General features: G+C 43.1%; 1 protein-coding gene across 1 annotated transcript in view; it reads left to right on the top strand.

Moving 5' to 3' along the window:
* itgb5 (integrin, beta 5) overlaps positions 1–22,027 on the top strand; it is a 74,714-nt gene extending 52,687 nt beyond the window's left edge. Inside the window, exons 12-16 of the mRNA XM_078174745.1 lie at positions 9,264–9,486; positions 12,155–12,255; positions 16,592–16,711; positions 17,484–17,650; positions 19,265–22,027. Of these exons, the coding sequence (XP_078030871.1) occupies positions 9,264–9,486; positions 12,155–12,255; positions 16,592–16,711; positions 17,484–17,650; positions 19,265–19,360 (707 nt within the window). The 3' untranslated portion in view covers positions 19,361–22,027. The remainder of the gene's footprint in view (positions 1–9,263; positions 9,487–12,154; positions 12,256–16,591; positions 16,712–17,483; positions 17,651–19,264) is intronic.
* Positions 22,028–25,569: the final 3,542 nt, after the last annotated feature.

A 25,569-nucleotide genomic window follows, 5' to 3' on the forward strand; every position in this document is an offset into this window, starting at 1 on the left:
CGTTTCAAAGCAGCATTTGAGCCACAAAACCCTGATGGTTTTTCATCGAAATATCACAGTATTTCCCAGCTGTTTGTAGCATCAAATCTGGGTGTATTTTACTGAATCTGTGGGTTTTTAACGACACATCTTTGTGTTGCTCAGCAGCGTTTGAGCTGCAGAACCTGGGTGTTTTTTACCAACACGTGGCAACATGTCCCAGCAGCATTTATAGCATTAAACCTGGGAGTTTTAAGCGGCATAGCACCTTTCCAGGTGGTATTTGGGCCACAGAACCTGGGTGTTTTAATTGATATCAGGGTGTTTCCCAGCGGCACCTGTAGCACTCAACCTGGGTAAGGTGAGTGTTTTTAATGGCACATTGCAGGGTTTCTCAGCAGCGTTTATGGCATCAAACTTGGGTGGTTTTGGCGACACGTTACAACTTTTCCCAGCAGCGTTTGTGGCACTGCACCTGGGTGTGCTTCACTAAACTTGGGATTTAGAAGCAACTCATCGTGGCGTTTCCCAGTGGCATCTGAGCTACAGGATGTTTTGAGCCAAACCTGATCATTTCCAATTTATAACCAAGTGTTTTTGTGCCTGAACATAAACACACCTTCACCACAGCGTTTTTGAAAGATGTAAAGTTTCAACGTATCTGCTACAAAATTCGACATTTAGAAAATGTGGCTAAGAATTATAATTGTGGGTTTAAAACAAAAAGGCAGAGAGTTGAATAACAAACGACGAGATGATTCCCCAGCAGCTCTGAAACAACTGGGACTGAGTTTGTAGACATCTGACGGATTACACATCTGCGTCCCGTCCATCTCACCCTCAGTTTCCTGCACAGAACACGCAGCAGAGAGGATGATGTGTCTGACGCTTCTCTGTACACTGTAACACTGCATATGGGAAATATTTGGATATGCACAGAGGGCTGTTGCTTCCAGATGTCAGATATAATTTGCTCGGGGAACATTTAGTTTATTTTGAAGGCTTTCATGAAAAAGGCCGCATTAGTTTTGTTTCCAGAGCCAAGCTCTCCCCGTCTGGCACATTTGCATGATATGGTGCAACAGCTATCCCTCTAAAAATAACCCAACAGCTCATTTCCTCTTCATATAATCTCCAAATATTTACAGAGGCCTGTTTAAATGTGATGTTGAAACCCAGCATGTCTCCAGGCAGAAAATGTGGGAATGCATCTACATACAGTCTGTCTCTGCTCTGAGTCTGCTGCTGGCTCGGGTTAGGAAAAAATATATTCTTTATCCCGTAATTGTGCCTTTGAAGGCAGCAGTCTGACAGAATACAGCCCATAATTCATATGCTGCGTTTTAGGGGGGCGATGCTTCACTAGTTGGAGATATAAGAGGAAGAGTATTTCACATCTTACACAGCTCTTCTCAAACTGTTCCCCACAGTCAGATTTACATTATGCCTGAATCAATAGGTAAGGTGTTTTTAGAAGCACATCACGTTGTTTCCCAGCGGCTTTTGTGACATTAACCCTGGGTGTCTCAGACTCGGTTATCTCCTTCACCTCAGTGTACAACTGCAAGGCGGCAATTCTAGTTATTTTCTTTGAGCACTTTAAAGACATCTCCTCCACATATTATTGTACAGAATTTATATCTTTAAATGAGAACTAGACTATACTCTCTGGTTTTTATTCTTTTTTTTCATCCTGCTTTGCAATCGTGATGCAACATGTGAATTAACTCAGTGAGCTGTAATCCGCTCTGCAGAGGAAGAGAGCAGCATGAGGGAGACTCTGCTGCAGAAGGCTGAGCTCTCTGACAGCCCGGTGTCTGCTTCAGTTTGCTCATTCTCTGCTACACTTGTCACTGTGTGGAAGTATACTGATGACAGAAAGATATGAAACTGTGAGTGCTACTGAGTGCACATATTAGTATGAGCAGAGTCATATTTGTAATGCTGATCATTCCTCCAGCTGTTTTGTTGACTTCAGATGGTCTCAAATGTTACCCAACACCCTGAGCACGCTAAATCATCTGTCATGCTCATGACTCTGTCCTCCCATGCACAGGAATCTCTTGCAATCTTAAATGATGAATTGCAGACTGAGTGCATCAATATACTTCCATATCACTCTTGTCTCTTCTGATCTGACGGCTAACAGAGCAAACAGATCGCTGGAACAATCAGCTTTGTGGTCACATACTGTGTCTGTAAGACGGGACTGGATTGTTTGACAAGATGCATTATTCAGAAAAGAGGAAGCACCTCCTGTAAGAGGTCAAATTCTCAGTTTGATTTGTCTTGAACGACTCTTTGGCCTCATCTGGGCAGCCTGTCCGAGCTGACTGAATGTCTTGAGGAACGTCATGGAAAAGTTGCGAGTCAAAAGAGGAATGTCACAGCTCTGAAGGATCTGAACACATTCCATATCTCCTCCTCTGCCACAGCTGTGTTTATCACCAGCGGTGTTTAATCTCACAGTCGAGCAGCGAATCAAAATGCCCCGACAGCGCAGCCAAGAGAAAGAAATGGAGCGACTTGGCAGCTCAGTAAGAGAAAGGAATGGTGGGTAAAGAGCTCATGCACTTGCTCCAAACATCTGTTGTAAGGCATGTTGATGGTTATCGAATGTGAGCTGCTGCCGTGCTGAGTGCTGGTGTTCTTCTCTGTCAGGATGCCAGTTTATCTTAAGTGAGGTGTTGTGAGCCTGAAGCTATCAGGATCCAGATAAAGAGTCAGTACCTGGCTGTAGCTGAGCTGGTTCACTCAGGCTGCTTTTATACCATCAGCATATCGGGATCTTGTAACCAGGGCATTATTCTGCAGAGTCAGATAGCCCCATGTGGATAAGAGGTTGTTGGGTTTGAGGCTTCAGTGGAAGTACGTTAACTCTTTGCTTTTGGTTACTGGGCCTATTAATGCAAATACGTTGTATAAAAACAAATTAATTCAGGTCAGAATTGTGTTTGTCCTGATGTCATATTAACCTTTGTCGCCGTAAAGCTGCGACAGACAGTTTTATTTTTGCTTCATTGGGCAAAAATCCCATAATAAGCTTTGAGCATGTTGTAATGTGCAACTCATCCTCACTGTGACCTCGTCACATGTCAACGTTTGGTCATGGACTTTGCACGTCCACATATGACGTCCAAGGTACCCTGGGTGTGTTGGTTGTTGACGTTCTGGGACGCCGTGTCAACTTCAGCCTGTTACATGCATTGTCTGTTTTCAAAATACACTTCTGTTGTCACAGGAAATGTACAGTTTGCATACAATCTCTTCAAAATAAAAGCACTACAACAGTACAACACCACCAACTGAACCTTCAACACACACACGTGGTTGGGTTTAGGTAAAAAGAACAGGGTTTGGCTTTACAATCTTACAGGAAGTGAACAGCAGCTTCCCGGGTGAAAGTCAGTGGTTGTTGTCGCTCTGCTGCTCCGTCTCCACAGACAGAGTGTCCAGAGTGCGCTCTGCCACTCTGAGAGTGCCGTGCTCTGGATAACCCAACGCTACATTCAGACAGCGCTCCGAATTTATGAACGGTCCAATTTGTGTCAGAGTGCGCTCCCACACTCAGAATGAGTGTTTCCAAACGCACCACTCACATCATCTTTCTCCATTGTCCAAAACAAGCCAACAGAACTTGCTAGCTAGCACCAGCTAATGTCTTGGACAACTGTTTTGCCTTCATTCAAGCTCCGCCCACAAAAACAACATCACAGTTAAAGGGTATTTGTAGTTTTTTATGGTTTTCATTGTGACCTTATTGTGACGTTTTAGTTCATGTCCAGAATACTTGAAGCATCATTAGTTTTCACCTTGCAAATGTCGGTCCAATGTTCCCTCTCCTTGTTGCTCTGTTTTGGTCTCCACCTTCTCCTGAGGGACATATTTGGCTCTTTAGCTGCTGAATGCTTCGTTGTGTTCACCAGCTAGTCACTGACTTTGTCTGATTAGCGGCTCGCTGCTGCAGGAAACAACAGTGAATCTGAAACAAAACAGAAATAGGTGTGAGCTGAAAGACTCTACAACACTCTGTAGATCTGTGCAGCTTTAAAGATGCAGAAAGCAGTGCAGGAGAACACCAGGCAGCTCCTTCCCAAACTAAGGTGGAACAAATACGCAGGCATGTATAATCTACAGTGAGCAGAGTGTGTGTAGACAGCAGACCTGGGAGCAGCTCGTCAGGACTTGTTGTACAGTAAGCCGATGTCAAAGCAGCTGCACTTGCACTTCTTCTATCCTCCCCAAACCCTCCCATAAAAAACACTTCTCACCGTCTGAATGCCCAAGCAGGAGCAGAAGCAGGAACAACAGCAGTGTCATTTAAGGACACGTTCCCAGGATTGGTACCATGACTCAGCCAAATGCCACTCATCATGTCAGCCTCCACCGGCTGAGGTTTGGGAGTGGTGCACCAGACTCTTATAAAATAGGAGGTAATTAGATCAGTCTCAGTTTTTCCACCTTTTAAAAATGAACCAAAAATGCATTATTAGGAGGGGATGAAAAAAACCCAGGAAGAATTTACAGCGCGTCTGTGACTCCAGGCAGTTTGTTACACAACCCTGACCGCTGGGTTCATGATTGAACTGAACGCTTCCTGTTCATTTGGAGAAGTCTCCGTGACCTCGTTGAGAATCTGGGTTTAATCACAGCCTGTGTTCTTCTGTGTCTGAGGTCAAGTGGCAGCACCATCTGATGGTTCTGATCCCCGACTGTCATGAGTGCATGTTGGACCGGAGGAGAGGGAGCCACTCCTACACAGACAAACAGTGATTTCATTAGTTTGTGACCCAGTTTCTCCTCAGTCCTTACAGTCTTTACTCCTACCTCACATCATAATTCTGTTTTCACTGTGTTTCTATTAGAAGTGTTCAGAAATGGAAATGTAATCACAGTTATCGGAAAAATAATTGTTGATTGATTAATTAATTTTTCTGAAAGGTTTATGATTTGACAAACACATGACTGACCTGTCAGCATGAGACTAACCAGCGTTTTCACTGCTGTAGCAACTTGTCAATGGACAGCACCACCTGTCATTCGCAGCGGCCGTGCCCCGAGTTATACATATCTATAAGCTTCAATTAAATGTAAACAGGTGTGTTCTATAAAACTTTACCCTCGTACATCTGTCGTGAATGTTGAAATTAGTTATAGAGACACAAACTATTTTTTGTACCAGGCTGTAAACATGTTTATTTCTGCAGTTGAGCATTTTAATATGGGGCGTCTGTTGGGACTGACTCACTCTCGGAGACACCCTCAAGTGGACATTAGAGGAACTGCAGTTTTTTTCCATGGTGTCTTAATTATTCAGCCCTGGAGGTTGACCCTTGGCTGCAACTAACAATTAGTTTAATTCTAGTTATTTAATTGTATGGTCTATAACAGTGTTTCCCACCTGGTGGGTCGTGTTCCAAAAGCGGGGCGCAGGTCCACTCTGAATGGACCGTAAGTGACTCACGAACATGTTTGTAAAAAAAACAGTCTTTATTTGGAGGTGCTGTGTCTTGCTGCAGAGTGAGTGACTAATGGACAGCTACTTGTCAGAGACTGCAGACTAACTCAACAACACGGACAAACCAAGTACGATTCTCTCCATATAATAAACTTGAAAAAGGAAAAATCTAGACTCTGTTGCTGGACCGGTTTGGAACCACTGGTCTAACTAAAAGATGTCAGAAAATGGTGAAAGATTCTCATCATCCATCCATTTTCAGCCGCTTATCAAGGTTATCCAGACGTCCCTCTCCCCAGGAACACTTTCCAACTCCTCCTGGGGGATCTGGAGGTGTTCCCAGGCCAAATGAGATCCCTCTGGTGTGTTCTGGGTCTGTCCGAGGCCTCCTACTGGTTTTGATGTGCCTGGAAAACGTCCTGAATCAAATTCCTGAACCTCCTCAACTGGCACCTTTTGATGGGAGCAGCAGTGGCTCTACTCCGAGTTCCCTCCTATCTCTAAGGCTGATCTCAGCTTCCCATCGGAGGAAACTCATTTTGGCTGCTTGTATCTGTGACCTCATTCTTTATGTCAAAAGTTCATGACCGTAGGTGAGGGTTGGGACGTAGATGGACCAGTAAATTGAGAGCTTTGACTTCTGGCACGGCTCCTTCTCCACCACCCCAAGATACTTGAACTCAGATAAGAATTCCCTTCACAAGTTCACAAAGCCATCGTTGACAGTCCAAAACCTGAAGGTGTTTGGTTTCTTGTCACATCACACAAAGAAAAGCAGCAAATCCTCCCAGTGAAGAAGCTGGAACCAGAGAATTAATTAATTTGTCATGCATTAATTGAATTAATGATTCCTGATGTCCACATTGAGAATTGTTCCCAAAACACTTTGTGGTTTTCACAGGGCTTTGGTGGTCTCTGGGCTCCATAACGAAGCCACATGTTACTTTTTACAGCAGCTCAGATCCAGTTGGGACTTCTGTTAGAACAGTTTGCCTCTGCAGGATCATCACCAGCCGTCCTCTGAGGGTCTAATGACCAGCAGCTGCCCTCGTATGTCCAACACATCACAGTACTGATGTTTTCTTCCTGCTATTGTTCCGCACATTTCTTCTAATACAGACCATGAATTGTTGATTAGATCCGCCTGCAGCCTGTCCTTGATAAAGTGCGCCCATCTCCTGTCTGTCCACTCCTTACCCAGCTGAGATAGCAGCCTAATGAATGCTGTCTTTGTGGAAGGTCTTGGAACAACTAGTGTGAAACAAGCTTGTCAAGTAACGCTTCCCTGATTACAGCTGCTGTCCTCCCTCCATCAGGGATCGCTCTGGTCTGCACAGGGAGAGCGCTCACACAGAAGACCGAGACCAATCAGAGCTTCAACAAGACCTGATGGGACGCAGCTTTCCCCCAAAGAGTTGCCTTCTGTTGGTGTTATCCCAGCGCAGATAACAAGTTAATGCGTGTGGCACAAAGGGGCAGTTTGCTCTGTGTGGACGTGGATTAGCTCGGCGCTGTGAAGCTCCAGCTGCTCCAGCTGTTCACTGCTGCCCTGGAAGGTTAGATGGTTCTCTGAGGAAGAAGAAACTGAGCTTGACTCTGTGTGTGTGTGTGTGTGTGTGTGTGTGTGTGTGTGTGTGTGTGTGTGTGTGTTTGTGTTCAGACAGAGAACACTGATGTTGTTTCAGATCACAGATATCTGGACACTGGCAGCACTTTTCTTCACAGCACTTGTTGCCTCTCGTCAAATTTTGTCATACTTTATGTGGCCAAAAGTATCCGGACGCCCGTGTGTACCTCAGGTCTGGGCCTGTTTTTCATGTTTTGGTTCAGCTTCTCAGCTCCAGCTGAAATAAATCTTAATGCTGCAGCACATAATTGGATTTTTTCAAACAACTCTTTGCTACTGGCGGCTCTTTTTCAACATGACAGCACAGCTGAGCACACAGACAGTTCCATAAAGAAATGGTTTAATGTGGAGGACTGTTCTGTGCATAATCCTCACCTCAACTCCGTCAAACATCTTCAGGATTTATGAAGCAAATTTCTGCAGCCAGACTCCAAAATCTGGTGGAAAAACTAAAACCAGAAGAGTGGATCTGTTATAACATCATACAGATTAATTAGTTATGTTGATTCCAACCTTTAAAACCCTTAAAAAGCAACTTGCACATTAATGTTTTTGCAAAATTCATACTGAATCTTTGCTGAAAAATGGCCATATGAAAAATTAATGCAGGATTTTATATGTTTAAAAAGACATTAGGGCGGAATTTCAAAGGAAATTAAACCATTCTAAGCAATGCTTCTAAAATGGCTCTTTTTTAGCATCAGACATCAGACGTGTCATATTACGTAACGGTGGGAGTCGTACTTGACTCTGCCTCAGCACATTGCGCAGTAGTAGGCATTAGTGGTTGTGAGCTGTCATGAGCTGGTACTTATCAGTAGATTGGCTTTGTATTTTATCATCTTCATCATGTTGAAGGATTCTGTTTGTGCAGGTTGCACAAATTCTGTTTTGTCAGGACACTGAGTGTATGGTTTCCCCAACAGGGGAAAAATAAAGCGGAGCTAATTTTGTAACTGGGTGAGGTTTGTGCAGGTGAAGAGACAGGACGTCAGCAGGGATACTCAGCTTGCCTTTGCAGGGGGCCACTTTTGCAAAATGACAGGAGGCCAGGGGCCAGTCTAAACAAGCTCTATGTTGATGCTGTTTTCGCACTCCAGACTTGAATCATTATTTTGTGAATTAGAAAATGGTCGGTGGGCCACCCGGTGTCCTGTTGTGGGCCAAATCTGTGCTGCCCGCCAGGCTGTAATTTAAATAAAGTTTGCACTCTGCCTTTTTGGTTTTTGTGCATGCAGCTGCTCTCAGCTGGCTCTGGATTGGCCACTGGTGTGATCCCGTGGTGTATTTATAATTCTCTTTATGGGAAGTTGCACAAAGTGTGAATATGAAGGTATTTGATCATAAAAATAATGGACAAAGTCACCCACTGGTTTGTGAAGTCCCCTTTAGAAGCCTCAGTTTTGGCAGTTTGGATTTTTGGAGCCAGAAGTGACCATATTTGGAAAAGAGGGTGGAGCTGTGGAGGAGCGAGAGGTGGACCTGACTCAGAGAGCCTTTCCTGAACCACACCCTACACCTACTCAGGGTGTAGAGGGCACAAGGTGTGAGAAGGAACATAGGGCAATAAAAGATCAGTTATATAACTTGGAGTGAGGCCTCTCTGTAAGTAATCTCAGTTAAATCTTAAAATCAATATTAAAAGCAGCAGGTCACCAGAGGAGGGACGCCAGGATTGGTGTGATGTGGTCATCACACTCTAGTCTGAGTCAAGATTCTGGCAGCAGTTTTGGATGAGCTGGAGGCATGAGAAGGAATTTTGACTGATGCCAGAAAGCAAGGAATCACAATAATCTAGTCAACTGGTTATGAATGCATGAATAACAGTTCCCAGATGTTTGTTGGAAAGGAATGATCTGATCCTGGAAATATATTTTTGAGATTAAGCTGCAGGGAGTTTTGTGACATCCATTTGTGAATGTCATGAAGGCACTTTAGCATGTTAATAAACATGTTTATTTCTGCTGTAAAGTTAGACATTTTAACATAGGGGTCTAAGAGGATTGACTCTCTCTCAGAACCAGCTTCAAGTGGACATTAGAGGAACTGCAGTTTTTTGCACTTGTGCGTTGGCTTCATTTTTCAGCCCCTGTTGTTCCCACTTGTATCCCTCTATGTTTTTAAGTGTACCTGGATGGTATCATGTTATAACTGTCCCAGTGAATGACTATGCTGACCTGCTCTGTTCTTCTCTCCCAGGTCACGGAGAATGTCACTGTGGGGAGTGTAAATGCCATGCTGGTTACATCGGAGACAACTGTAACTGCTCTACAGAGACGTCGTCCTGCATCTCAGACGACGGGCAGATGTGCAGCGGGCGAGGAAACTGCATGTGCGGCCGCTGTCAGTGCACCGAGCCAGGAGCCTTTGGAGACACCTGTGAGAAGTGCCCCACCTGCCCTGACGCCTGCGGCACCAAAAGGTAACGTCACATCAAACTGCAACGAGCACTTCACACCACTGATGGAGACAAAAAGACTAAACTATGAGGCATCAACACGTGTGTTTTAATGATGCTTTAAACGTCTGCAGTGATGAGACGCAGTCAGCCGAGCAGGGAAAAGGTCAAACCCTCAAACAGATCAGGTCCAAAACCAGAGTCAGACCGTCACATAACTCACCCTCTGATGGACTTATCTCAGCTTTGATGATGAAGTCATTACAGGCTTGTCCAGATAACTCTCATACCATTTGTGACCTTAAAAAATTAAACTGTTGCCCCACCGTTTGAACTTGCATCTCTCAGTGTGGTCGCTCAGGGTCTTTGAGGTCAGAGTTAAATGCCTATCAGACGTCTAGTAAAGAAGACAGTCTCCTGTGAGGACAGAAAATCTGCTGTGTCCTATCAGCAGCCCTCCTTACGTACACATGGCTCCAGTTTGCCAAGGCAGTGGCGATCTTTATGGACCGACCTTTAACCCCCAACCTGAGTTTAGAGGCAGGTCATCGCTGCTGTGTCAGCTGTGTGTGCTGCACTTGTACGGCCAGCTAGTAGGTGTTTGAGACAAAAGAAGCTGAGCAGGAGACAAACTTTGTATACTAACAGCAAGAGGCATTTACAGGTGTACACGCATCCTTAATTTACAGTTTGTTACCTGCACTGTGAGGTTTATGTTTTACTGTAGTGTGTTTAGAGAGCAGGATATCAAAAAGACACATTTATAACTTTCAGGAGTCACTGCAGGACTGTTGTATCAGACTGTAAGGTGTTCCTAATAAACCGGAAACTGAGTGTGTAATATCCAAGGAAAGAGGAGTGTCTGTACGTGCTGAAGTTGGACAGCATCTCATTATCTATAGCACAAACAAAATAAAGACATTCAGGTCCAAGCAGCAGGATCACAGACTGAAGCACAGTCAAACATCAGGAGTCAGAATCAGTGGCTGCAGTTTATTATTCATGCTGCACAGGCCTGTCACGATAACTGTGATATAAACTTACTGTACATGATATATGAACATGACCGTGATCCTTTTCCTAAACTCAGTGTTGCCCGTTGTGTTGACATGCATGATTATTTTTCTACATGAGAATGTCACCAACATTTTGGCCGAGATGATGACAGATAGAACAGCAGGGTTTTCCCCGCTGGTGCAGTGATTCTCCCTTTTTCCCCTCCACCCCTGTCTACTGTCATGAGTCTGAAGAAAATTAAAACAACACAGCATGGCTGGAGCCTATCCCAGCTGGCACTGAGTGAGAGGCAGGGTTCACCCTGGACAGGTCGCCCGACTATCACAGGGCTGACACATAGAGACAGACAACCATTCACACTCACATTCACACCTACGGACAATTTAGAGTCACCAATTAACCTGCATGTCTTTGGACTGTGGGAGGAAGCTGGAGCACCTGGAGGAAACCCACGCTGACACAGGGAGAACATGTCAGAGCACCTGGAGGAAACCCACACTGACACAGGGAGAACATGTCAGAGCACCTGGAGGAAACCCACACTGACACAGGGAGAACCTGTCAGAGCACCTGGAGGAAACTAGCAGCTAACTGGTACCATGGTGGACAACTTTACAGCTCTGTACATTTGGTCCGTCCAAAAAGTCAAGCTGTCTCTTACACATTTAATGCTATTGGACTTCCGGGTCAAAGCCCGGGACGGAAACTGTGGAGCATGCTCAGAGCGCCTCGGCCAGTTTGGGTCTGATTGACTGTATACATGCAGGAGTCACATGATCTGGGTGTGTTAGTCCCACCTCAACTCACCTGTCGCCTGCAGCTGCACTTTTGGAGCCAAAGAGACACAGTCCTGATAGTCATTTGTTTTTTAACCTCTGGCAATGAGCCAAAAAATCTGGTGTTTGTGGTGTTACCCTCCAAAAATTTCACTTCACTTCCTCCACTGCGTAAATCTACTAACAAACCACCCGACTCTCCGGCCGTCCATCGTCAGGAGACGACTGCAGCACAGCAGCCGAATTATGGAGGCAATCGCTGCGTTCCTGAAGCTTCACTGAGCTTGTCTATTGGTCCCAAGAGAGGCATCACCTGATTTTGTTTTTGTGGCCAAATTTTGCTTTAATTCTCAAACTGAGTAATGTTGTGTTTATCCCATGAAAAGCACTGTGCTTTTATATTTAGTTTTCTTTTTCCAAATATGTTAAATATTTTTTCAATTTTCTAATTCCAATGTCTGAACATTCGTAAAAATTAAAATGTCATTGCTCTTTGAATTTGTGAACTAGCATTACCATCACATCAGAGGCATAAAATGGTCTCAAAATGACAATCACATAATTTATTGCAGTTATGTCTGGGACAGTATATCATCCAACAAAAGTAGTTATGGTATCAGGCCTCGTGGTGCTCTGTTCACCTGCTTTCCACCTGCTGACACTTCACAGCAGAGAACCTGAGAGTGTTTTAATAAAGAACAGGCGACATGTTGTCAGCTGAGCCAGTAAAACTAACAAACAGCATTAAAATTAGTTTAAAGGCTGTGCAGCCCTGGTGCAGCTTTGTGCTCTCTGAGTTCTTTCTAGCTCATAAATAAAGATCAAAGAAGCATTTTTGAAATATTTGAGTAGAAGTGTGTCCTCGTCTTTTCCATTGGACTTCCTCTCCTCTGGTTCAGGGAGTGTATCGAGTGCCGGCTTTTCGACTCAGGACGTCTCGCAGACAACCAGACGTGCCAGCGCCTGTGCAAGGATGAAATCATCACTGTGGAGACCCTCAGTGAGTAAACACACACACACACACACACACACACACACACACAGCTGGATGGCAGAGACAAGTATTTACATCTGTGGCGTCTTCACATCCCGTTCTTCTTCCTCTGTCACGTTTTATTAGACTCTTCATGTTGTTGTTGTGGAGCTGAGCCAGAGTCCAGTAAATCTCTGCTTTAATGTGACATGTTAACAAGTCTGATGGGATACAGTAAATATTAACTCTCACACCAGGCTCAAGCACACACACTTCAATATTTACACACGCATACTGGAGTAATAACAAGATGGAGTGAAGAATGTGTCGTATCGTGACATGTTATTGTGATCACATTCATTTTCTGTTTGATTTTAGTAATTACTTTAGTCCTGGTGTGTAGGAGACTGTGTCACTACACACTGTGTAGACACACCACAGATTTATGATGCAATATCTTGAATTAAAGGACAGTTATTTAGCCTGGGCTCAGTTGTTAGTGGGAGGAACACCATCTGTAGAATGTGCCTGTAGAGGCAGGTTCACACACACACACTCTGTTGTTACAGTATTGACATGATAATGACGCTGCTGTCCAAATCTCCATTAAGGGCTCTGACACATCAGGCCGATGGTCAATGTCAGGCCGTCAGTGAGTCTGTCACCCGAGTTCTTTCAGTGCGTCCTTCACTTTTGGCCCTCGCTGGCTGATTTTTGGCTGATTTAGTCTGTTGACTCGGTGGCGGTGCTGGTGGAGCTGGTGGAGCCCGCCGGTGAGTGAAATCACTCTAATTGTCAGCTCAGCTCAGTGCACGAGAAGAGACACAGAAGAAAGCAAACACATGACTCAAGTCAAGAGGGAGTGAGATCCAAACAGACTTTTTATATTCAGTAAGATTTATTTTTTAGCCGTTGAGCTCTTCAGCAAAAACAGTGTAACTGTTTCTGTTATTGTTCACTAACAAACGGAAAATATCATTTTTTCTTTCAACAGGTTGTGTTGTTAATGTGCTAACTAACTAGCGACTTGAATCCGTCCTGTCCGTCTCTCAGTTTTCCTTTTTGAATGATGACTTCAGACACCTGTCGCCTGCTGGTATAAAGAGTTTCCTCCTCTTGCACAGGTGCACAGTGCACATGATAGTTGCAGCAGCATCACAGTGCGTCTGTGATAACAGTGTGTTGTGACACATTTTACCTTATCGAAGAATTGCAGCTGCTGTGATTTGAATATTTCACTTTGCCGTATATTTCAATACTATTTCAGTTAATTGTGCAGATCTGTTAAAGCTATAGTGCGTAACTTCTGTCGCCTCCCAGCGGATAATGCGTTATTACAACTAATAAGCCAGCGGCACTTCCATGTACACAGAGTAACACTCGCCAGTCGCCACACACCGTGTACACAATGCTACACAACGTGGCGAACACCAGGCTGCTAACATTACATTACGTTCATAGCACCATTTCCAAGAAAATAATAAAGTACTAGGTCCAGTACATGTAACAGCAACACATACTACTCATAATATAATTATAAACCAAGTCACTTACTTATCCAACAGCAGCAAGGCAACATCCGTGTCTGCCCTCAGCCCAGTTTCTTCCTTCAGGGCTCTCCACCGAGGAAAAGCGACGCCAATACAAATCCTTGTTTGCCTTCTCCGTCGGTCACTTTCCTTCTTTGCTAACAGACCTTCAGCCCAACGTCCAGGCTTTTTCTTTGTGGTAGGATCCACTTCTGAAACGTGTCTCGGCCGCTTCTCCACCATGTTGCTTTCTCTTTCTACCTGAGCTCTACCTCTTGCTGTGACACTTTCCGCTCTTCCTCCTCCTGCCCTTCATTTCCTGTGCGCCAACGCAGGAATGTCGCCGGTCGACACGCAAACTAAAAATGATATATATTGAAAAATACCGCGAGATGTTAGAGGAGCCGATCGGCTTAATCAGCATTGTGTCATCTCCTCTAGTAGTGGCTTGGGTGAAACGGACATTTACAGACCTGTAGAAGTTACGCACTATAGTTTTAAATGTCCCACTATATTTGCTGCAGTGACATCACAGCTCTGACTGCGTCACTCAGCAGAAAACGCTTGCTTCTTCAATTTTCCAATAGCAGCAAACAGCAGCGCACCAGGTGCAGGCTCACCTAGTTTATAAAGGAAATGGGAGATGACACTCTGATTGGTTGAATTCAAGTTGCGCCCAAAACACACCTATGATTTATTAAAGTGTAAATACGCCCACATTATGCACCGTTTAACCATCAAAGTAGCGTCTGACACTCCCTAAATGTACTTGAGACTATGAGCCATTGATCGTTGTTGTTAATGCTCAGCTCTCTGTGGTCGGTCGGTCGGGGCTTCACTGCTTCACATCTTTTCCTGTTTAACACCTCACACACATTCTCTAATTCAATAATGAAATCACACCCAGTGAGCAGCGGTCAGCCCTGATGTTATTATATAGCAGGTGTCACTCTGGGCAGCTCACAGCTCAAAACACACACTCCACTCAGCAGGAAACAACACACACCCTCAACTACATTTCACCCTCTCATCTGGTTTAAAGAGTTCAGTCCATTCAGGTCTAAAATCTGAGCTGAGAGACAATCCACCCACTAAACAAACCCTGCTCCAAAGCATCGTCTCCTTCAGGTGTTGCTTTAAAAAGCAGCAGCAGCGTCAGGTGGAGCTCAGTCCCACTCTGAGTGTTTGTAGGTACCGTATAAAGCTTTATGTTGCTGGCAGCCTGGAGGGAAACATTCAGGAGATGTTTAGGAATGCATTAATAAGCTCACAGTGATTTATGGCCTTCACGGCACTGTGATGCTGCGCGGCGTCTCACAGAGGAGAAAGAAGAGTCTGTTGGTTGTGTGTTTAGTTCCAGAGACTATTATAAGAGCGCTCCATTTTGGCCCAGTGTGGCCCTGGCCCAGATCTGACGTGTTTCATAGCATTCCCAACGAGTTCAGCCATCTGACTGGCCTTAATGGACTCCACATGTACATTCCAGATACTTTGTGCATGAAATAGGAGGAGGAGGAGCTGATGGAGAGGAGGAGGAGGGGGGGGGGGGGGTGCAGGGAGGGGTGGACCAGGGGCAGCGTGACCTCACCCTCCCCTGTGAGCTTCTGAGTCTTTTTGGGTGATGAAGATTGACTGAAAACAAGGGCACGCAGGATATCTGCGTCTCAGCTATGATTTCACAGCAAGGAAATTTAGGCTATGTGACAACCGCTCACAAGTGTGTTCTGTTTTTCCCTCAGCAGCTGATTCCTCCTCAGCTTCTCCTCATTTTTTCTTCATTTCTCACAGAATCTGAAGCCAAAGCTCGACAGATAATATCAACGATAATCTGATAAAGTGTCCCCCAGAGCAGCAGGAGAACACGAGGTCCTGCAGAGAGAAGGAATGAATAAAACTCAGAGATGTAGATGGATACTTGTCCCGTCAGAAATTATTTTCCCTAAGGGACTGTTCCTTATTTGTCAGAGAGGAGGAGGTGCTGCAGAACAGGGGATATATATTTTTATTTTGGCTCAGAGGGGAGACATGCAACTTTAAATAGTTGTTTTTTTTTGTATTTATTTTTAATACTCTGACACCAAAACCTGCTGGTGGGTACAAAAGGCATGATTTCTAAAAAGCTAAATATTAATAACAAACTTTATTTATATAGCGCCCTTCAAAAACAAGTTTACAAACTGCTTTACACACAAAAACAAAATTCAAAGTGCAACTACAAGATCAGAGTGCGTTCAATGGAGCTAAAGATGTAAACAAATTAAAGAAACAAGTAATAAATGTTTAAGAGAGTCAGAGTTAAAAGAGTAAATGCCAAAATTAAAACATTCGTCAGAGCCAGAAACTCTAAAAACAGAAATTATTGTTGAATTCCCAAATTTCAGACAGTCCTTGAACACATCATGTGTGACAGATGCTTCCTCCAGGATTCATCACCAGAACTGAGCTTCAAATCAGTGCACAGACATTTTTGGTGGGCAGGTGCTCGAGCAAATGAAGGAGGCACCTCTCTCATAATTATTAACTCAAAAAATAAAGTTATACACAGTGACACATTTTGCTTAGTTACATATTTATTTTAATACTCATACAGTGACGAGGGCGCCATTTTGTTTTGGGCGTCTTTTGGGCGCATTAATCCAGTAACGGGGTGTGTGGGAGGTTTTTTGTTTTGTTTTTCAGTCATTTGTCGTGTAAAAACAAAAAAGTAAAAAGCTGCAGAAATGAACTTGAAGATGATTTTAACTGATCCAGATAAACACTTCAGCAAAACTCTTATTATTTTTCCTTCTGGTTTAAACTCAGCATGTTTCTGTTTTCCTCTCCTTCCCTTCCAGGAACGGATGAGCCCGGCGCTGTGCTTTGTCTCTATAAGACAGACAACGACTGTGTCATGAAGTTCACGTATTCTGAGCACGCCAGTGGACAATCCATCCTCACAGCTCTCAAAGAGCCAGGTCAGTGCTCCAAACACGTCCTCCTCTTTAACCTGCTCACAGCCAGCAGCCTGCAGACTGTGTTTGTGATTATTAAACATCACCCAGCACAACTTTTAAAGGTCCAACAGTCTCTGCTCCTGACCTCAGATCTAGTTTTGGTTTTTTACCTCCATGTTGGCTGCAAACTGTGAAGCTGTCACATTAAAGCACAGACTCAGACTTTAACTAAAACTGGCTGCACATGAGTTGATGACTTCTTCATGACTTCACCAAATGTCAGACACAGATTCAGATCAAACTGTGACATGTTTAAACATTTAGATTCTTGTTCTTGGCTTGTAACCGAAAATCTTGCATTTGATGATTCAAGAGTAAGTTTGGTATTTTCCAGCCTGGACTCTGTTTTCAAGTGTTTGTGTCTGAGTGACTAACAGAGAACAATTTCTGAAATTGATTCAGTGCTGGGCGTCAGCACTGCAGCCAGCAGCAGTGAGACAGGCTGCAGTTTCACCACTCAGGGCATCTTCACACCGTCCGTTTACATCCACTGAAACTGCTGTTTTGATTGCTGTTAGTGATTAGATCTGGACACATCACTTAAATATATTTTGATATTTAAAATGATTTTGAATGAACTCCCTGCTGTTGGCTCCTCTCCTCCCTGCTGTGCTGTGCGCTCTGCACTGGGCACCAAACACCACACAGACAGTGAATTTAAAGGTCAGGAAAATACCAAGCTGTCAGAGCGCCGCTGACTGTTGGGATTCTAATGTTCCTCTTCCTGTGTCAGAGTGTGCCGCCGGGCCCGATGCTCTGACGGTGCTGCTCGCAGTGGTCGGCAGCATCCTGCTGGTGGGGGTGGTGCTGCTCGCTGCCTGGAAGTTGGTCATCACCATTCATGACCGGAGAGAGTTTGCACGCTTCCAGAGTGCACGCTCACGAGCCCGATATGAGATGGTAAGGACGAGCATCCTCATCTGTGAAATGTTGTTCTGGTGCCTTGTTTTCATTATAAGGAAGAGTGTCAAGTAAAAATATGATGCTCATAAAACACCACAAATTACAGCCACAAACAAATCACAGAACAGAATCAGAGAGGAAATTCCAACACTACACAAGACACAAGTGACTAAATTCATACCTCAGGAAGACGCTGAAAATGTCCTGAAATATTTTTTCATGAAACAGTAGTAACCACGGCGAAATGTTGAGAGTGAAATAATTCAGTTTTGATTTTCAGCTGATGTTGTTTTTCATATTACTTTTTTTTGCCTTTGTTTGAAAATAAAAGTGTGACAGAATATTTCTGTCTGTCAGCAGCTAATCTCACAAACTACTAGACCAGTCAGCCATATTTCATGTGCACATTTACGACTGTATGCTCACGGACCTCCTGTGGTTGCGGGGATACACGATAGTTGAAAAACCTGCTTGACTGTTTTACACCATCATTAGCCTCTTTTACACTGCTCGTTAAAGACGAGAATATGGCACCGTTATGCCGCCTCGTTGTGCTGTATATAAGGTGTGATTGCTCAATGGGGCGACAGAGTTTTCTCACCTCTGAGCAGGGAACGAAGGTAGAAACAACTCTGAAAAGATGTCTGTACAAATGGGACAGCGAGCAGGACGGGGTTATGGGCGGGGTGTGTGACGTTTTGACAGTGTGTCGTGTGCAGCTCACTGCGGGAGATTTAAACAGTAGCAGTTAGCAGCTAACTCAATGACAAAGAGCAGCGGCTGAGGATTTCTACAAACTGTGAAAACAGTGAGGTTCAGGAGCTCCTTACCCTCCGAGCAGAGGACAAGATCAGGCGCCATATAACAGGGACGCTAAGTGATTGTTCTTGTTTATGACGTGTTTGTTATATGTCACACTAGAGGCAGATGCTGTTGTGTTATATGGCAGCCCCATCACACCTATTTTGCTTCTGGGATATTGTATATAATAGCATCATCATCATCATCATCATCATCATCATCATCCATATTGGCCTTAAAATGACCTAGAAGTTTGAGGTGTGCAGCCCGTCACCTGCAGCTCTTCATCTGACCGATTATTTCTTGCAATATTTCAAACTTATCCACCGTCAACAAATGACAAAAATGACCATCGTCTTTTTTTGTAGATGCATTTTTGATGAATAATCAAATTAACAGTGACAAACATTTTGCATTTCCTGCGACTCCTCCATAGTAAAACTCCTGTTTCGCCAGTTGAATGTTTTTAATGTGAAGCTGCAGGAGCAGAAAATGTTTGCATCAGCAGTGACTTCATCTGACGCCACAGACACTGAGCATCACTGGGAAATATTTGTTATTGTTAAATGCCCAAAATAATCAACTCTTCATTTCCTCACCATCACGTTCCTGCTCTGGAGGTAGAATTGTGTTATGAAGACATGCTGTTGGTTTTCTGTACTGTAGTTTCTTACATGCTGATATCATCGTATCTACAATAAGCTAATATGAGCAGGGCCTGTGTTTTAGAACCCTGGACTTTCTCATGTAGAGTTTAAAGCTCTCATCTCGTGCCGCTGTGTGACTTCCTGTCTCCTGTCTCACCCTCAGGCCTCCAACCCTCTGTACAAGCAGCCTGTCACCACACACTTTGTCGAAACGGATTTCAACATGTACGGGAAGTCCTACAACGGAGGGGTCCACTGATCCCTCAGCACGGGGCGCGGCAGGACCGGTCCGACAAACAGATCCCTGGAGGACGGGGCCCGAGGTGGACGGCGGACTGAACACACTCATCCCTCTGCACGGCTACAACACCAGTGACATGAACTAGACTGCGTGTGCGAGGGGGGACTCTGTGGCCTTTTCTTTTCTTTACGCGGGAGATTCAAGCCTAACCACACAGACGCAGCGTGACTTCTTTTTTCTTCTTCTGTGTGTTTTTCACTGACGGCAGCGGCGGCCGGTGGAGGAGCGACGAAGCATGAACTCCTTGGTGTTGTTTAGACAGAGAGGAAGAGAGAGTAGAGTTAGCGGTGAGTTTGTCTGCAGTTACACAAGAGAAACAGACTCATGGACACCATCACTCCAATAACACATAAACCCAGCAGGCAGGCTGTGTACAGAGCCGCACAACATTGGCTTATATTTGTATATTTTTATAAACACTAAAATGCCTTTTCTCAGTATAAACTTTGCACCCAACAGGCCTCAGAAAATATGTCACTCCAGATACTTTCAACTTCATGGGATTAGTAAAAGCACATATTTGTGAAGGTGGCTCTGACGACATCGTGGTACTACTAACATTTACTAAGCAATAGACGTCTTACCCTCATCTTGCACAGAGAATATTAAGAGTCAAGTCTCATAAAGATTTAAATTTTCTTCAGTGTGAGTGTGTGCGTGTGAGTGTGTGTGTGTGGGTTATTGTATGCTCCAGTTGCACTCCCTTCTCTGGATCTGATCGCAGGGTACCGACTCACCGCTCAGCCTCTGAACCCTTAAAGACTACAGCTGGTGTGACTCTGTATTTGACTTCCTGTTAACACATCCCATGAACAGACCGAAACCAAACATGTGGTCGTCTCTGTGGCGCTCAGAACATTTTTGTTTCCTACTGAAGGTGTAAATCTGTAGAGCCCTCCTCTAATAACTGTGATGAGGCAAATATTTTTTCACAAAGAACTTAATTTTGTGCTCAGAGTTTAAAAAGAAAAGTTAAAGTTGTTACTGAAACAGGAAGATGACGATAGTAGAAGCTGCAGGTTGTATGTCGTCGGGTGCTCTGTCATGCCACTTTGCGTCTGAGCGGTAAACTGACAAACATCACTGTGAGCTAGACTAATGTGGGGTTCAGACTACACCATATCACAGGTGATTATAGCATGACGCAGCATCGTACGTGTCAGCTCGGATCATGAAAGACAACAAGTGTCGTACGCGATAATCCATCGTTTAATGTTGTGTAGCGTGTCATCGTAGACGACAACCGACGCTACATCTTCTACGTCTTAATATAAAGTTTAATTATAAGGAGTTTGCTGAAGCAGTTGGACTCTGTGGTTTTTAGGAAACTAAACTTAAATATGAGAAAACCATAAATTTGATTGGGACTATTTTCAGCTGCGGATTAACACATTTAAAGCTGTAGCGAGTACTTACAGTGAAGCTGAAACAGATGATGATTTATTGATTACTAAGAATCTAAAGATGTCACCTTTGACTTTAGGAAGTTGTGACAGGATTTTTTTTTTCCCCTTCTCAGGCATTTTGTTGTGACCAAACGATTAATCTGAAATTAAAATAACAGATAGTTGCAGTGCTGCGGTGTGGCTCATTGATGTGTGTCTAACAGGGCTCTGTGGCACAGAGGAGTGAGCGCTATCAGGTGTTGAATGCACAGGAAATATTTGATAGTTTGATCAATACATTGTTGGTTTTGGTCTCTGTGTTGACAATAATAAATATTAAAATTTAAAATATCACCAGCATCTGAACCGTTAAAGGCGACCTGTTTTGCTCAGACTTGTATTTTAAGTTTTTATTTGAACAAAAACACTTTATTTTCCTCATATTGTCTCTGCTGAAGCGCCTGTATTCACCATCTGTCTCCGTTATAGCGCCTGTGTCTTTAAGACCTCCTCCTGCTCTGATTGGTCAGTGTTTGCTTCATTTTAGGTCCCTTTAACAACACTTGATGATAAACATTGTGTCTCCAGCTCTGTGGTTTCTGCCTTAAAGCCTCCTCAGATGATGATACAGTAGATGTGTTGCAGTCATGCTCAGTGCTGACACTGATCCTCTCTAACCTGGAACATGCAGTGCTTTGAGTCAGAGTGGGTTTGGTACGCGCTCTGACCGGCTGCTTTGTTATATAGATATAACGTCCCTGTGACGCCGTGTCCACTCTGCAGCTGTGGGAGTGGGTGGAAACTTTGAGGAACCTCAAAGGAGCGTCCAGACTTATAAATCTACCATCCCTGTTCCCACAGGAAGGGGCGGAGCCTGAGCTGTCGACGGGTTAGAAGGGCGCTCTGTGGCCTTTTTTATTTTATGTGACAGTCTTACAGTAAACGTGTCAGGGACTTGGAGCTTGTGTGTGTCAGAGTGTGTGTGAGTGCAGAGAGTGTGTGTAAATAATATCACATGGTATGTATGTACATACAGCGCCAAACGATGAGTTGTGACTTGGCTCGGCTGTGTCTTGGCACAGTTTCCTAAAACTCACCCACCCACACAGTTTCCAGCTCAGACATGAAATCTTTAGTACTTCCTGTACAGTCCTTTTCACACGGTGAGCAGACTTACACCACTACATGTTTATGTAACACCGCACACGGAGCAAGAACAATAAATTTGCTTATGTCAAAAGCCGGTGAGTCTGTTGTGTTTGGCTCAGTCGTACGTTCGACATCTATGAAAGCGGCATCCGAAGGAGGGGCGTAAATCTGAGTTCTAATTTTAAACATCACACATAACTCTGCCTGAGTGTGTGTGTGTGTGTGTGTGTGTGTGTGTGTGTGTGTGTGTGTGTGTGTGTATCTGCACACTTCAAAGTTCAGTAAAACATCTGTTTGGACCACTAAACCGTGCTCTTACATGTTTGATGTGTGATGGCACAGACACAGGCTGATCTGATGCTGTAATTTACACCTCGCTGGTTAGGCCCCTCCCACTGAGATGATCATTATGACACTCAAGCTTTCACAAAATGACTCTGTAATTATGCACTGACTGTAAAGATTCAGTGTGAAGGATTTAGGGAGCAGAAAGGGAACACAGCGAAGTGTTCTTTAGTGTTTAATCACCTGAAACTAAGAATCACTGTGTTTTTGTTACCTTAAAATGAGACGTTTGTATCTACACAGGAAGCAGGTCCTCGACTACAGAGGTCGCCATGTTTCTGGCTCCAGATAGGGTCATTTGCATTTTGGCATCAGCAGCCCCTGGGCTACGAGCCAAACTACATTGGGAAAACATAGATTTTTAACACAAACTGCTTTATTCAGGGTTTTTACTGGTTGAAATTAAGAAGTCCATTTGTTTTGGAGAGGAAGAGACCTCCTGCAGATAATTCGGCTCTGAGTAAAAATCTCCTGAACGTCTGGATCTTAAGTTATCAGAGGCAAAAGGTGAGCACACATCAGCCGTCTGTGAAATGTTTTAATGTTGGTTGTTGAGAAAATTCTCCCGTCTTTGGGCTTTAAAACCTTGCACACTTACAAATGTAAAAGTTTAAGACAAAAACACTTTTTCTCTTCTTATATAAACTATTCCTTCTGGAAGTGTAATGTGTTCACTTTAGGAAAAAATGCCCTGTTTTTCTGAATTAACAAGATAATCTTGGTAATTTAAAAAAAAAAAAGAGAATTTACAAGATTATTATTTTCATTATTATTATTATCTGTTATCTTTCTGTATTAACAAGATTTTAATCTCAAAATTATGAGAAAAGTTTTCATAGAAAAACATCTGCTCTTTTTTTCTAATTTAACAAAATAATCTTAGATTAGATTTTTTTTTTTGTTTTTTTTTCAAAAATAATATTAAAATCATGTTAAAATATTATTTTGTTCAATATCTGAATAACAAGATTATCATCTCATTCAAAACAAAAAATAAATTAATGTGATCATTATTTTGACAAGATAATCTCTTAATTCAGATTTTTAATCTGAATTAAGAGATTATCTTGTTAATTAATAAAAAAAAGACCAGAATTTTCTCCCAGAATTCCTTTTCCTAATTCTGAAATAATGATCGTGTAACACCCATTTTTCTGAATTAACAAGAATATGATCTTTTAAATTCAGAATAATGAGAAATGTATATTTTTCTGAATTTATATTATTATCTTGTTAATTCATAAAAAAGAGGACATTTTTTTCTCTAGAAAACAATTCTCAATTCTGAAACAATAATCTCATAAATTCTAAATTTTCTGAATAAACACAATAATCATCTCATTCAAAAGCTGAATCAACGAGATTATTATCTTTATTCTATTTAAAAAAGAGCAGAATTTTTCCCCAGAATTCATTTTCTTAATTCTGAAATAATCTTGTAAATCCAGTTTTTCTGAATTGACAAGAATGTGATCTTTTTAATTCAGAGAAACAATAACAGAAGTGTTTTCCTTTGAAAGGTACTGATCTTGTTTATTCAGAAAAACGAGCAGATTTTTTTCTTTCATGACTGCGTTATGTTTCTTATGTTCAGCAGGAGGAAACTTCAGCTGTGATGTGGAACAAGTCGATGTTTGTTCTGTTTTTCCTGCCTGACTGGAGGTGAGCTCATAAATCTCAGCGTGCTCCCTCTTGGTGGTTTTGGGTTGGTTTCCTCCCTCCTGACTGTGTGAGAGTCGTCTGCCAGCACAGCGACACGCTGGTGAAGTCACGGAGCAGTCGGGTTAAATCTGGCTGTCAGAGGGAGGAAAATAAATCTGCAGCTGTACAGAGCAGAGAGGTCGGGCCCTCGTTAACACGATCAATGTCCTGATGAGCTGCTGCTGAGCCGACACACAGCTCAGGGCGACGGTCGATTGTTGGAGAGGGGATATGCTTTTTCCTGCCATGTACACACTTTTTAGTTTTAGGAAACCTGACTCTCCAATATGAGTACAAACAACAAACATACACTGTTGGCTGCACTTAAATAATAGTAGGTCTATTATTAATTATTATATTTAAAGACTGTTTGGCTGAGCGCCAAAGAGCACGACATGTTTGAACACAACGTATTAAGAGATAATTAATTACAGTTAAACCAATCACTTATCTTTATGAGTTCTTGATTTATTACTTAACTGGTTTCTTCAGCGTCTTAATGCGAGAAAAAACACAGATGATAACACGAGACAGTTTGTTTGAAACATGACTTAGATCTGTGGTTCCCAACTGGTGCAGCCACAGAGTCCAGATTTGTCCTTGCTCCTTGGAACCTTGTGTTTGGCCATGTCATCAAGCTAGTTTGTTGTCTCTGTTAATTAGCTGTCCATTAGTCACTCATTCTACAGCAGGAAACAGCACTTCAGAGTAAAAGCTTTGTGCCAGAAATTAACTGTACTTCAAAATAAAGTGTGGTTTTTTTTTTACACGTTTTCAAGTCACTTGCGGTCCACTCTGAATGAACCCACGACCCACTTTTGGACCTCGGCTCATCAGTTTGGAACTGCTGACTGAGACTGAGATCATTCATATAAATTAAAATTAATAATGGCCCGAGGACAGAGCCCTGAGGTACTATGATATAACATAAGAATGTATTGATGTCATTATAAGAAACGTACTGTTTCCTGTCCCAAAGGTAACTTGAGAACCTGAGCGATGCAGATTTATTTACTACAGAGAATTTTGGAGAGTTTTTCTTAAGCTTTAAGACGGTATTGTTAAACTTTGTTTGGCGTAAACAACGATTTATTGGTGACAAAAGTGCCGTGACATTCGTTACACACCTTGATGTCCTTTACAGAATCAACAGTGATCTTCAAATTTTCTTTCAGCACCATCGTCTGGTCTCATTTTTGATTTGTCACATACTTAGTTTTATTACCAAACACTTGTGAAACTGACACTCCCATCAGGCCCAACTGGTGCTGTTTAGCAAACGTTAACATGCTAAACTAGGGGTAGGCTACCTGTGTTTTGTTCATTTTCATTTTGCATTGTCGCAGGCCCTGAGCGATTCTACCATTCTCAATTGTAAAAATGTGAAGCCTACACACAGAATATGTTACATTTCTCTCGAGCTAAGCTAGCTATGGATTCAAGACCGACAAAAACATCTTGGAGGACAACAGAAATTTTAACTGTGCATGGACTTACTTGTTTGTGTTTACTGCCAACCTTGTAAATTTCTAAATTAGCAAACAGTAATACATAGCCCACTGCAGAGGAGCGGCCTTGTGGTAAAAC

This window comes from Epinephelus lanceolatus, chromosome 14 (assembly GCF_041903045.1).
Source record: "Epinephelus lanceolatus isolate andai-2023 chromosome 14, ASM4190304v1, whole genome shotgun sequence".
NCBI classification, from domain to species: Eukaryota; Metazoa; Chordata; class Actinopteri; order Perciformes; family Serranidae; genus Epinephelus; species Epinephelus lanceolatus.